The sequence below is a fragment of the Kogia breviceps genome, chromosome 4 (assembly GCF_026419965.1).
Source record: "Kogia breviceps isolate mKogBre1 chromosome 4, mKogBre1 haplotype 1, whole genome shotgun sequence".
Taxonomy (NCBI): Eukaryota; Metazoa; Chordata; class Mammalia; order Artiodactyla; family Physeteridae; genus Kogia; species Kogia breviceps.
The window spans coordinates 95,011,468-95,026,336 of NC_081313.1; the positions used below are offsets into that span (position 1 = coordinate 95,011,468).

A 14,869-nucleotide genomic window follows, 5' to 3' on the forward strand; every position below is an offset into this window, starting at 1 on the left:
TAGGTCTTTGGAACAGAAGATATATTTAGAATATAAATGTTTAAGAATCTGAATATGGTTCTCGTATACATCAGAATAATGGAATGTTTTTCTTTTATGGACATGTATTGAACACTTTTACAATACACCAAAAATGTATTTTTAAATCAGAAATTTTAAACATGTAGATAAAAGCTCTTTTGTACAGTACCGTTTTTCTGGCTCATCAGGGGGACATGCATAGCATACTCACATATTGAGAAAATTGTCCTTATCTCTTGTTTTAAATTATCATTCTAGGTTCATTGTTCAGAGAGCCTTATGACCTTGGGGGTAAATGATGTCTCCCATTTTTGTTTAAGTCATTAAAGGTAATGCCCTCCTTCCCAGGTCCTACTTCCCAGTGGGAATTTGGGAGTTGGATATAAATCAGAAGTATTTACTCAGGTCGCCTTGTTCCATGAGGTTGCAGAGGTTCCAGCCTCGTAGGGCTGTCTGTTACTTTCTGTTCTCTCTGCTTGGAGCTTGTATCGAAATCTCTGACCCCCATGCCCCCTCTTGGGCTGACATGCCTAGCTTTGCCTGGACTGGAAGCCATCTGCCCTCTTGCTGCCGTGATCATTTTGCCCAAGATCATTCACTTCAGCTACAGTCCCTGACTGTTTTCTTCCAGAGCATCCTGCGGAACAATATAGCAGCAATTTTGGAATTAAACTGCTGAGCGAACAGCTCCTTTAAAAAAATAAGTGATGATTTTCCTCAGGAGCCAGCTTGTAATCACCACAGCCTATCACACTCTCCATGCCTTCGGATACCCTGACGGGCCCTGAGAAAGACGCAGCTTCACAGTTACTTCCCAGGATCAGGGCTTAGTAGTGCCTGGCCCTTAGCGTGCACTTGTACATGTTGAGGACTGTTCATATTGTTTTTGTGGCTCAAGGTGACATGGTGCCTGTCATTCCCGGGCCATATCCACACTCAGATGGGTGAGCCTAAGCACAAACCAGACACTTTCTAACGTTGCAGAGCTTCGTAATTACCTGGAGTGGTTCATACACCTAAAGACTCCCAAGCCCACCCTACCCCCTTGAAAATCAGAATCTGCCAGAATAGGACGCAAAATCTGTACCTTTCTCTAGCACCCCAGGTGACCCCGGTGTACTTTAACATGGAACCAATTGACACTGGGTTAAAGAATTATCTAAGCCTGCATTGCTCAATATGGTAGCTACTAGCTAACATATGGCTATTTAAATTTAAAGTACAATTAAATAAAATTTAAACTTCAACTCCTCAGGGAATTCCCTGGTTGTCCAATGGTTAGGACTCCACGCTTCCACTGCAGGGAGCACAGGTTCAATCCTTGACCCCTGGTTGGGGAACTAAGATCCCATAGGCCTTGTGGCACAGACAAAAAAAAAATAAATAAATTCAGTTCCTCAATTGTACTAGCCTTGTTTTAAGTGCTCAGTGTGGCCAGTAGCTACCGTACTGGACAGCTCAGATAGAGAGCATTTGCATCCTCAAGAGAATTCAACTGGACAACACTGCTCTAAGGGGTAAGACAGCCTCTCAATTTATTTTTCCTCTCTTTCTATACCATACACAGCACATGTAACGTTAAGCCCCCCAAATGGCTTTGAGCAACCCATGGGAAATATTGCCCTTAATTTAAGTGGTTTTTTTTGTTGTTGTTGTTGTTTTTTGCGATACGCGGACCTCTCACTGTTGCGGCCTCTCCCGTTGCGGAGCACAGGCTCCGGACGCGCAGGCTCAGCGGCCATGCCTCACGGGCCCAGCCGCTCCGTGGCATGTGGGATCTTCCCGGACCGGGGCACGAACCCGTGTTCCCTGCATCGGCAGGCGGACTCTCAACCACTGCGCCACCAGGGAAGCCCTTAAGTGTGTTTTAATTTTTATTCCTCAGAAGAACTTTTTTCTGCATTTGGAGAACAGAAACATGTTTGCAACGCTCTCTAAAAAGTCCATTGTCTAGCAATTTATTTAAATGATTTAACTGTATTAAATATGAGTATAGAAGGACTTCCTTTAAAAAAAACAAACAGGGCTTCCCTGGTGGCGCAGTGGTTGAGAATCCGCCTGCCGATGCAGGGGACACGGTTCGTGCCCCGGCCCGGGAAGATCCCACATGCCGCGGAGCGGCTGGGTCCGTGAGCCATGGCCACTGGGCCTGCGCGTCCGGAGCCTGTGCTCCGCAACGGGAGAGGCCACAACAGTGAGAGGCCCGCGTACCACAAAAAAAAAAAAAAACAAACAAACAAACTCTGAACAGGTATTTCATTATCCCTAAGACGGTCTTAGAATTGTAAATGCATTCACTTTTAACCATGGCTTAAATGTTTTTATCTTTTATCAAAAAAAGCCATGCTCGTAAAATAGATTGCCTTTCCTTTTCTGTTTATGATAAATTAAGCTCAGTTCACTCCTCTTATACATTCTGCTACAAAAAATCTTTGAGACTCAAATAAATTTGCCTCCTACATATAAAACATTTATTTTTAGGATTCAATTTATAGTCACCAGTCTTGCTGAATTTTGCAAATGATTTTGAATAGACAGTAATATTATATATGGATTGTTAAGAGGAAATAAAAGTTCAAATTAATAATTTAAATGTTATATACATTAAAATGGCACAGGACTGCTTACCTTATTCTTTGTTTATCAGAATATTTACTTAGCACTTATTAAACAATTATATTTGACATGAATATTTGTATGTCACCAGTCTTCATAAAATGATAAATGTAGTATAAAAGTGTAAGTAAGCAAATGCGATGACAAATTAAATTTTATGTTATTTAAGTGAAAAGGATTTATTTTAAATTTGCCATAAAGTGATTGATCACTCTCAAATTAGCTTTGAAACTGGTATTTCTCCAGTGTGTTTCACTGAGCATTATTCATGGAGACACTGACAAGCCTTCTGTGAACAAAGGATACAGTAGCCCATCGGTTTGGAAACTATTTTAACCTCCACAAATTCACAGTATATGTTAGCATCATAAAGCTCCAAGAAGCCCATCAGAAGGAAATCTAGCATCTAGCCCAGCGTCTTGTCACTGTAATCCTGCTATGTACTGTCTATGCTAATGTAAACAAAGTGTCATTCCACCAGTAGATCAGTTGTTCCAAGCAAAAGACAGATGAGAAACTAAATTCTCTAACCCTCTCATCTGGAACTGTAACTAGAACAATATTTATTTATTCATGGCCTATTAGTTAACATTTAGGCCTAGGTTTCCTCTTGCATAAAATGAAAGATGTTGTATGTGATCAGCTGTAAAGTTCTTTCCGGTAATAAGAAGTTCTGGTTTTTCTATGCCAAGGGACAGTTAGTTCAAGCTGTTGTTGGGGGTTATAAAGTGATTAAGACACGGTCTCTGATAAATGTTACAGAGGACAGATGGAGAGTGCTCTAGGGATTCAAAGAGAAGAAAGGGGATTTGAACAAGCAGGTGGAAAGACTCACCTTCTACATGGAAGGGAGGACACCAGTAATTGCCTGGGGGCAAGGCTGAGAGTCTGACTTGGGACTGATCGTCATAACTGGCTGGAGCTTAGGACCCTGGAAAGGAGGCAGTAGGGCTGGTCAAGCGTTAGAGTTGAGACACTGCCAATAGCTGTCCAGGAACATCTGCTCCCCTTTGCCAGGCCCCAAATTCTTCCCAGGGAGCCTGATCTGAAAATATATTTTGGAACACTTGCTTGAGTAAAACAACTTTGGTTTGATACAGCTTCTCAGTCCCACGTGCAGGGCACTGCACTGGTGGCTGTGGGGTATTTAGTTAATTGTTAGATGAGAGGTGATCTTTTGGATACTGATCCCAGTGAGCGAGCTTCCACTAACCATAAAGACATCTTTCAGGTTACAGAGAAATCAGTATGAACCTGCACTTGTGCATAGCTCCTATGAAGAAATGTGTGAATAGACACGGAACAATAGGATTTTTGTGACTTTTTTATTGGATGTGGTAGAAATGATGTTTGTTTCATGCTTGTTACGTTGCTTTTGGCTTTCCTAAAATGATTCAGGTTTCACCGCCTACAGCAATACCCTAGCTTTATTTGAATATAGAATTCAAGGTATCATCACTTTCAAACTCAACTGATCCAAAATGAATCTTACCCTCTTCTTCACCAAACCTCTTATTTCTTCTCCAAATATGTGATACTGGCTCAAGTCCTATGCTTGAAAAACTTACACTCTTTTTTTTTTAACCTTTTATTTTAAATTGGAGTATCGCCCATTAGCAAAGCTGTGATAGTTTCAGGTGCACAGCAAAGCAACTCAGCCATACATATACATGTGTCCATTCTCCCCCAGGTTCCCCTCCCATCCAGGCTGCCACATAACATTGAGCAGAGTTCCCTGTGCTATACAGTAGGTCCTTGTTGGTTATCCTTTTTAAACATAGCAGAAACTTACACTCATTTTTACTTCTACTCTGTTGTATTTCATGATGGGGAACATAGAGTTGAAAGCGTTAAATTGGAACAAACTGAGAGAATTAAGATGTTATCAGAGTGGTGTGTCCAAGCACTGGACGAGGGCCCATTTTCACTGCCTGTCACTGGGTCAGGCGAGATACCTGGCTGCCTCCATGCTTGCCTAAGTGGCCAAGCTTGCTGCAGGAAATCAGACATGGCAGGGGAAGGGTTGGGAGGGGAGGGCAAATGTGAGAAAGGAGAGAAGCGGAAGGTGAGATGGACTAGAGTCCCAAATCACGCTGACTAGCACTGAATGTTATCAATTTCTTGAAAGGGCAACTATCCTGACAAACGCTGGCTCCTTTCTTCATGTTAATACCTTTGACTACTGGTGGGCTAAGCTATCTGAAATGTATATATTTTTGTTGAGTACTATTTCAAAGAGATTGCTCTCTCAACCAGAATGGTAAATCATCTGTCTCAAAAATATCTCCTCTTGAAACTTTCAAGAACAGGAAGGAATGAAGTGTGCCAGGCACCCTGATAGGCGCTTCAGTGTACATTATCTCATTTAATCTCCATACCAATGCTTCTAACTATATGTTATTCCCCGTTTTTACAATTTATAAGTTGCCACAAGGTAACTTCAAACCCAGCCCTGCCTCTGGGGTAACCTTTCTCCTGTATTTGGTAGAAAAATCACACATTTAGCAACATAGGTAGTTTTCTTTTGTTTCCTAATTTTTTTAAGTCTGGAACTGTTTCCTTGCAAATTTTGTCAAATTTCTTGAGTCATTTCACAGGATTTTTAAACCTGGCCAACCAAAATGAAGAACTAAGAAATATTTCTTCTTTCCCCATAGAAACGGATTTGGTTGCCTGAATTATATGTAGACGGTCTCTTATCCTCCACCTTGCTGAAGTAGACTCAGCTTAAGTTATAGCTGGGAACTTAAAAAGGACAAAAGCACTGTTTTCTCTCACCTTTGTCTGCATATCATGCCAATGTTAACTCTTACAATTTTTAATTTCACGTATACATTTTTGAAGTAAATCAATTGTGTGTATTAACTATCAACTATCAAGACAGAACCCTGATTCAACCCTTTATTGTCCAGGCCATTATATTAACCTTTTTAATTTTCTTTCTTTTTTAATGCATCCAAAAGTCTTTCTTTACTTTTTTAACTACAGCAACACTTTGAGCAGGTATGTATCTGCTGTTTTTCCATAGCAACATTTCATGGCTGTTTTTCAGACAATTCTTGTCAGTTATTCAAGGTCACTAAACTAAAGGGGAAGTTTCAGTTACCATGCCTGTTTGAGGGAGCTTAAGGAAAGCCAGAGTACTTAGCCCTCAGGGATCACCAACATTTTGAGAATCTCTTTCCAAAAAGCATATACAAATACAGAAGTTTCAATAAGCTTTAAGGTTATTTTAGTCAGAGTTTCTGAAACTGATTCTGTATTAACTACACTTTTTAAGGGATATACTTTGAGTATTTACCTATTCTCTTTTAAATTTTCTTAATTTGGGTATATGACATCTGTTCTAACCACTTCATTTTGGAAGATAAAAACAGTTGTTTCTGTTTTTAAGAACAGCTTTTTATATTTAAATGAAACTTTTTTTTTTTTTTTTTTTTTCTTCGGTACGCGGGCCTCTCACTGTTGTGGCCTCTCCCGTTGCGGAGCACAGGCTCCGGACGCGCAGGCTCAGCGGCCATGGCTCACGGGCCCAGCCGCTCCGCGGCATGTGGGATCCTCCCGGACCGGGGCACGAACCCATGTCCCCTGCATCGGCAGGCGGATTCTCAACCACTGCGCCACCAGGGAAGCCCTAAATGAAACTTTTAAAACTATGTGTTACTCAAATCAATATTAAACTGTAATTACTTCTTTGTGCTAATAGACTTTTCTATAGCATGAATTTTCTATGAAAAGATGAAGCTAAACAAGTTCATATATGGTTTTGCTTAGATTGGGGAGTTAGGAATTAATAGGGACTGTATCCTTAGCATTTATCTGCTGTGTAGCTTTGTCTTGCCAAACATTTTCCACTCCTGATTAGCTTCCTGTTGCTTTGTAGGTATGGAACACAATCATTGGTTACTCTGTTATACGTAATAGGGAGAACCATAAGTACAGATTTACAAATCTTAGAGGTAAGTACTATAGATACTGTGCAATATAAAGACAATTTAGAAGCCATTTTTAATGTAATTTGGAGTTGCTAAAATTAAAAATAATATGCTTTTCTGATTTGTTACATTCTATGCTCCATTGATGCTATTATCACTGTGCAGGAAATGTCTTTTAATTCTGTCTTGCTCTTGAAATAGAGACCATTCTTGTTCATGGAGGGTTGTACTTCACCTGAATTATTGCAGTAGACTATGGCCCGGGCTCCCTGGTGCAGGCTTCTCTTCCCTCCATCCCATCCATCACATCACTGCTGGTCATTGCCCTGCTCCCAAAGTTTCAGTAGCTCATCATAGTTCTTAGAAGAAATTTTAAAATCTTTTCATTAGCACATGAAGCCCTTCATAATCTGGCCCCTGCATTACTCCCTAGCTTCACTTTTGCTCACTTCACCGACCAGTGTCAGAGAATAAGAAGCATAGGTACCCCCGAACACTTTTCCTCTAGTTACACTGTACCACTTAACAGAATTTCTTAAATTATCATGTTGTTGCACATTTCCCAGATTTCAGAAACACTCTACCTTCTGTCTGGGGTGCCCTCCTCATGCCTGTCCTTGGCTGGGTAATTCCTAATCCTCCTTTAAGACCCTGCTCCAACCACATATTCAAGGAAATTTTTTTAAAAATAAATTTATTTATTTATTTTTGGCTGCATCGGTCTTCGTTGCTGCATGCGGGCTTTTTGTTGCAGTGGCTTCTCTTGTTGTAGAGCATGGGCTGTAGGCGTGCGGGCTTCAGTAGTTGTGCCTCGCTGGCTTCAGCGGTTGTGGCTCACGGGCTCTAGAGTGCAGGCTCAGTAGCTGTGACACAGGGGCCCAGTTGCTCCGCTGCATGTGGGATCTTCCTGGACCAGGGATTGAACCCATGGTCCCCTGCACTGGCAGGCGGATGCTTAACCATTGCGCCACCAGGGAAGCCCTCTAGGGAATTTTTAACTAACTAATTTACACCCTCTCCTCCTCCATGCTCCCAAATCATCCTATGTAGTTGTTACTATGAGAGAGAGAGGAAGAACTGGTAATTCCTGAAGGAATTGATCTTTGTTTGGGTTTTGGCCTACCTGAGGCTGAGCTGTCAGGACCTGATTTATCCAGGATTCCCCAGACAAGAGAGTGAGGGGCACACCCCAAAATCCTGGAACAAAAGCTCCTAGAATCAAAACTGAGTTTGTGTTGATATCTTCAAAAGTGTCTCTGTTCATCTTTATCTCTACAAAACCCAGTATTTTTGTTGTTATTGAATGAATGAATGAAGTTTGTATAACTTTAGCAATCCCCAAAGTTCCAAAATTCTATAATCACTGATAGTTCATTAAACAAATGCAAACATGGATTTAGCAGTAGTTAAATTATTGTAATTTTGAAAACAAGTGAGTTAGCTACCATGAATATCCTTGTCAAAAAGCTGTTCATGACCAACAGTCCTACTGCAATGTATTGGTTCACATGATAATATTGAAAACAATTACTAAAAAAGGTAAATGAAAAGAAAGTCATATGAATCCCTTTTCCCTCCACACCAGCACAGTTTTATACACTCTCCGAACCTCTTGCTCTGGTCTTTCTACTCCACCCTGCTGGAGCCTGTCCTCACTCGTGCTCTCAAGCACCCGTGAAGCCCCACACACAGTCCCACAGACCCACACTCCACTCCCACCCACTGCAGGTGCTCGATCGTGGGCGGTGCTGCTGGTGTGTGGCTCCTGCTGCCTGGCAGGAATGCCCAGGTGTGGGAGAGAACAGGAGGTTTGCTCCTGGCCCCTTAACCTACTTTTTCCTAGAAACTTATTTGTCTTTTGCATTGTAGTTAGGCTTGACAACCCTATTCCTACCTAATTTCAAGTACGTTAGGGTTTATGTGACCTTCTGTGAGCTGGTAGGGTACACTATCATTTTATGCTAATGTGTGTTCTGAGTTATAATCCAATGACACAGACATAGACTTTTGGAATATGATTTATTCAATTCAATTATTATTATCCCCATTATTCATTTGGAATCTGTCTGGCTTGAATGTCATACTGCAGCAAACGTTCCCATAACTGAATGCTTGACCCGACTCGATGAAGGAAATTAGCCAATGGATGAATCCACTATAAATATTCTTAAACAAAGGGTAACATTTGTAAAGACATGGATGTTGTGTACCAGTTTTGAACTTTGCAAGTTGCAAAGTTTCTTTTGAAATAAGGAAAGGTCTCATTGTGTCTCTGTCTACAAATAGTGTATAATATCCAGTATGCATTCTGGACATCTTTACTGAGCATCTACTATGTGCTTGGGGAATAGAGCAGTGAATAGAATAGACAAAGTTCTTACTTCCTGGAGCTTCCAGTCTACATCGGGTTCTTCAGGACAGGTGTGGTCTTCATCACATTTTCTCAGTCACAGTCTCCTCAGGGACACACCATATAGGGACAGACATTTCTACTCATTCCAACTGTCATCATCCATTCACAAGATCATGTCGCTACTTAACATGAACTTTGTCTTACTGTGCCTAAGTGAGACGTTCAATTGCACTGATGGACCAACCGTCTCTTTGTCCTTTCAGCTGCAGCAGTTTTGCAGTAACATGTTGGAGGAGCACCAGAGACTCACAGTTCAGGCCAAATTACAGACAATAAAGAATGAAAATCTGAAAAACAAGGAGCGAAGTGCCAGGATAGCTGCGTGGCTACAGAAAAACACATAATTTAGTGGCAACTTTCGGCCCTTCTCTTGCATATTATAATGTACTCACGGTTTTGTCTTCCAACATTCTGTGAGTCTGGAATACCACACGTTTTGTTATTCGTATTTCAGTCACATTTACGACTCAGAGTCCTGCTCTTCCCCTATTGTCACGTTTGGCCCTGAGGCTCAGTGATTGTTGAGGATTTTGCCAATAATGCTGTATTTCTGGGGAAGATTTTGCTTCATGTTGGGCTATAAACCACATGATTTACTTTAAATCCCTTGGATAAACAAATTTACTGTAGAAAGTTTTGCTTGTTCTGTTGTGAAGGCCAGTGGAATATTACATCATTGGGTAATGAGCACATGCTTTTCTGAGGAAAATACAGATTTGCAATACTCTAGGGTTTATTGAGTTCAATATTTAAAAGAGTAATGAGCAAATGACGCAACAGTGTAAGGAAATAGATACCAGAAAAATAATATTCACTAGAAGACAGACAAGCCAAAGAAATGCAAGTTTTAAAAAGAAGGAACAATTTTGTGAGCCACGTTAAGTGCCCCAAAGGCAAGAAATGTGTCTCCTCCTACCCATTTTTCTCTCCCCAGTGCCTGCTGCATCACACCACACTTTACTGGCTACTAACTTTATGGTGTCACAAAGGGACCTGGGATCGTAGGATCCATGAAGTACCCTTAGGATTACTGTTGTGGAGACCAAATGGAAAGCAAGGCTCTTCCCTGAAGCTCTTGACTGTAATTCACCTGTGGGACAGACACTCTTTCAGCCAAAGTTTAGCAGCAAAAATGATGATGTCAACAGACAATAGCAATTACAGGCTAATCTCCATCACAAAGGATAATGGTCAGATAAAGAGTAATAGAACTAAAAGATTAACCAGAGCATAATCTTTATAGCTTTGCACTCAGCAGATTAAGTTTGAAATTTGGTTTCATTTGGCCAAATTGAACCTGCTTGTAGTTTGGACAACTTTAAACATTTTCATCAATCACAATGTACGGAATTAGCTTAGTTTTGTTACCCCTGATTTAATCAGGACAGCTAAGGCAAATCATCCTACTCTAGACTTTGTGTGTATACCATTTAATTCTTGTTTTAATTTTAATTTTGTTTTTACAGAATGGGGGTAAAACTACAGATCTTCTATCTACCTCAAAGTGATACTGTAAAGATTAAGGATTATGTCAATGAAAAGCCTTTAAATATGTCATATAAACTCAAGGCAATGTGATCTAAGGGTTTTTTCCTATTTCTTCTGTAAGTTAATGTACCCACAAATTAAAATGCAAGACAAAAGTTCACTTTCATATTCACTTCATAAGAAGATACTCCCTGAGAGGGAATGGGAGGCTATGGGACTTGCCCATGAGGACAGACCAAAGCACAGCCTGCACAGACTTGACCATGGGTCATAGGTCAGAGAGATTTTTCTTTAAATTTAGCAATTTAAAATATAAGCAATAAAACGTCTCCATGTCTTCAAATTGTTATGCGTGCAGCATCTTCCTGTGTTTTCTTAAACGTGCATTCTCTGTTTCCTGTATCTCCTCCAATCATCCATCTCATCTTTTGATAACCATGTTACATGTCCTCTCAACTGCTTTCTCCTCCTTTCTTTCTCTCCTCCACTTCTGCTCCCTCCCCCTCCCTTGTGTTCCCCTGTCTTCCTTCTCCCTTTCCAGTAACCTCTGCCTTCCTTCTGCCTGGTTGTCCACGTCCCCTCTCCTTGATCTTCCTCACCTCCTGTGCTCTCATTCGACCAAGTGTGCTTGGAGGCTGGCACTCGGGTTGCTGAGCGGGCTCTGATGCCTGTTATTGGGTGATGCCAAGCCCTGATCCTAGCAAAGGAGCACATTGGGCTCTTCAGACCATTTGTTGATAATTAAAGTTCCATTATATCTTAGCTTCTGTAGTAATTAAACAGCACCAAAAATGTTTATCCAAAATCAAATGCCCAAATATTTGGTTAATAGTCCTTCCTCTAAATACGAACAAGAATTTTGAATAATGTACATTTTTTCTTACTTGGATGAAGCCAGTTACTCCAGATAAGCATTATATTTTATTATATTGTACCTTATACTTAGTATAAAAAGAAGTAATTATTGATTGATTACTGTGATAGCAATAAGTCAGGCAGTGATACTGAGTCAGATTTGTCTAAATGGTATAAATACTTTATTAACCAATAAACCAGCTTATTTATTAGCACGCCAACTGTAACACAATATTTTCGACCCATCTAGTTTATACTGTTCATCCTAAAGCAGGTTAACAAGATATACAATGTATTCATGATATTTTTTCAATTTGATAATTAGAAATTAAAGTTTTCTTTATAATCTTATGCTTTTTTCCTCCTCAAACCCATTCAGTGACTTTTCATTGTTGATCTTAAGTGAAAGAACAAATGCCTTAGCCTTGAAGACTCTAGATGCTTTGTAATTCAGAGCTCTGGGACCAATCTATACAGCAATTTATTCTGAAGAATGAATGAAGAAGCAAAATGAGCTGTAAAAGGATTTCTACTTGATTACTTTTCCTGTTTACTCCAGTAAATGCTTTTTTTCCATCCAAACTCTAGCAGGATTAATATGTCCAATCCCAAGCCTTAAGGGAGGTTTACAAGTGAATGTTACTGTTTCCCCGGATACAAAGAATTATGTAGCAAACTACATGTATATTGCCTCCAGCTCAATCTTCTCACCAATTCAACAACATTCAGCAAATATGTTCTCCACAGCACAACTCTTATTTAAGAGTTATTTGGGGCTTCCCTGGTGGCGCAGTGGTTGAGAATCTGCCTGCTGATGCAGGGGACACGGGTTCGTGCCCCAGTCCGGGAAGATCCCACATGCTGTGGAGCAGCTGGGCCTGTGAGCCATGGCTGCTGAGCCTGCGCGTCTGGAGTCTGTGCTCCACAACAGGAGAGGCCACAACAGTGAGAGGCCCGCGTACCACAAAAGGGAAAAAAAAAGAGTTATTTGGACTCTTCCTCTTCCCTTCCTTTTATAAACAGGTCAGTCCTAAAGGTGAGGCAGAGCAAGGTAAGTGTCTACACCAGTGGGAGCTGAGGGGCAGCTGAGGAGGCCCAGGACCTGGAACGAGGTGTAAGAGCTTGAGTGGGTGAAGAGGGAGTCCACACACCAGGGAGCAGCTTGGCACAGGATGTCAGAGCCTATGAAGGGTGAGTAGAGTGGCCCTACAGTGCAAGGAGGGAGCTTACGACATGGACAGTCAGAGCCCAAACAGGGTGAGAATGGGGAGTCCCATAGTGGGGTGGAGAGGAGGCTCAGACTGGATGAGGGTTCAACATAAGGTATCAAAGCCTGAGGCAGGAGAGGAGGACATCCACATGGGGTGGGGGGAGAGGCAGAGATGGGAACTTGGTTACCACAGGGGGTATGGTTCAAATAAGAAAATTTACAAATGATAATAAGATTCAGGTTTCTCACTGCTGGAGAAGGGAGTTGCAGATATTCAAAAGGAAAAACTAGAATGAACCCTTTTTTGTCGGATTGGAATTAGAGGTATTGATGTTAGCAGTTCTCACTGTTCTCAATGCATGGATAGATTTATACATATAGATGTAAATGTGTGTTTGTAAACATATCTTGCACTTTCTCTCTAGATACATATAGACATAGATGCAAATACAAATATAGATATAGATATAGATGTAGATATATATATAGATATAGACTTTAGCTTTCTAACTGAGAAGGCCTGGGAGCAACAACACCTCAATGACAATGAGCACATCCAGTGCCCAGATCTTGGCTTCTAAATGCCATGCTCTGCTAAAAGAATCAAGGCTTCTTGGAGAAATGGCTGATTTCAGGGATGGGGCAGGAAAAGGACAATTTGAGATAGAACATCTCTTTGTACTAAAAGATAAGGAAGTTGGGCTTCCCTGGTGGTGCAGTGGTTGAGAGTCCGCCTGCTGATGCAGGGGACACGGGTTCGTGCCCCAGTCCGGGAAGATCCTACATGCTGTGGAGCGGCTGGGCCCGTGAGCCATGGCTGCTGAGCCTGCGCATCCGGAGCCTGTGCTCCGCAACGGGAGAGGCCACAACAGTGAGAGGTCCGCATACTGCAAAAAAAAAAAAAAAAAAGATAAGGAAGTACTCAAATAATGATGGGTACATATCAAAGGGTACAAAAGCCAACCACAAAAGTAGCAGGATACTAAGTAAGATAGGTCAAAGGCTTCCTCTCTCTTTACTTCCCCTCACAAATAATGCCAAGAAGAATAAAATGAAAATATCACCTTCTCTGCTTTCAGGCTTCTGCTGAAAGTGGGCTAGTTTGGTGACTTGAAGAGTCTTGGACCCTGGGTGTTGATAGATACATATCAGAGGAGTAAATGAGTACTAAGCAAGGAGTTTGCAAAAGTTTCTTTTTATTTATCCTCATGCAGTGATCACCCTGTCATTTGCAATGGCCCCTCAATCTTAGCATATCTTACCTGGGATCAACACAGTCTATTAGTCCTATCAGTTTCTATGAACCAGAACAGTCCTTAGTGAAGCCAGGAGTCTCAGGTCTCATTTTGGGAGATTGTCCTAACAATGCTCCATAATAGAGAGTAAGTATGATTTCTTTCAGAAATGATTACCACAGTAAGATTAGTGAACATCCATGGTCTCCCATAGATACAAAATTAAAGAAATAGAAAAAAATTTTTTTTCTTGTGATGAGAACTCTAAGGATTTACTCTCTTAACAACTTTCATATATAATATACAGCAGTGTTAATTATATTTATCATGTTGTACATTACATCCCTAGTATTTATTAGCTTGTCTCCCGAAGTTTATATCTTCTGACTACCTTCATGTACCCCCCCATCCCATCCCCCCACCCCACACCTTTGGTAATCACAAAGCTGATCTCTTTATATGGGTTGGTTTGTTTGTTTATTTTTGAAGTATAATTGACTTACAACGCTCTGAGAGTTCCTGGTACAGAACACAGTGATTCAGTATTTCTATGCATTACAAAATGGTCACTACAATAAGTCTAGTTACCATCTGTCACCATACGAACATATTACAAACACAGTGATTCAGTATTTCTATGCATTACAAAATGGTCACTACAATAAGTCTAGTTACCATCTGTCACCATACGAACATATTACAAAATTACTGACTATATTCCCCATGCTGTACATTTCATACCTGTGACATTTATTTTGTAGCTGGTAGTTTGTACCTCTTAATCTCCCTTACCTATTATTCTCCTCTCCAGAATTCCCTCACCTCTGGCAACCACCTATTTTGTTCTCTGTATCTGACTCTGTTTCTGATGTTTGTTCATTTGTCTTGTTTTTTAGAGTCCCCATATAAGTGAAATCATACTGTATTTGTCTTTCTCTGTCTGACTTATTTCACTTAGCATAATACTCTCTAGGTCCATCCATGTTGTTGCAAAATGCAAAATTTAATTTTTTTGTGGCTGAGTAATATTCCATTGTATTTATCCATATAATATTCTTTATCCATTCATCCAATAATGGGCACTTAGGTTGCTTCC

The 14,869-nt window shown here is 40.8% G+C and overlaps 1 protein-coding gene across 1 annotated transcript in view; it reads left to right on the forward strand.

Moving 5' to 3' along the window:
* LVRN (laeverin) overlaps nucleotides 1–12,293 on the forward strand; it is a 73,579-nt gene extending 61,286 nt beyond the window's left edge. Inside the window, exons 19-20 of the mRNA XM_059061911.2 lie at nucleotides 6,521–6,596; nucleotides 9,189–12,293. Coding sequence (XP_058917894.1) covers nucleotides 6,521–6,596; nucleotides 9,189–9,329 — 217 coding nt within the window. The 3' untranslated portion in view covers nucleotides 9,330–12,293. The remainder of the gene's footprint in view (nucleotides 1–6,520; nucleotides 6,597–9,188) is intronic.
* The last annotated feature ends 2,576 nt before the right edge of the window (nucleotides 12,294–14,869 follow it).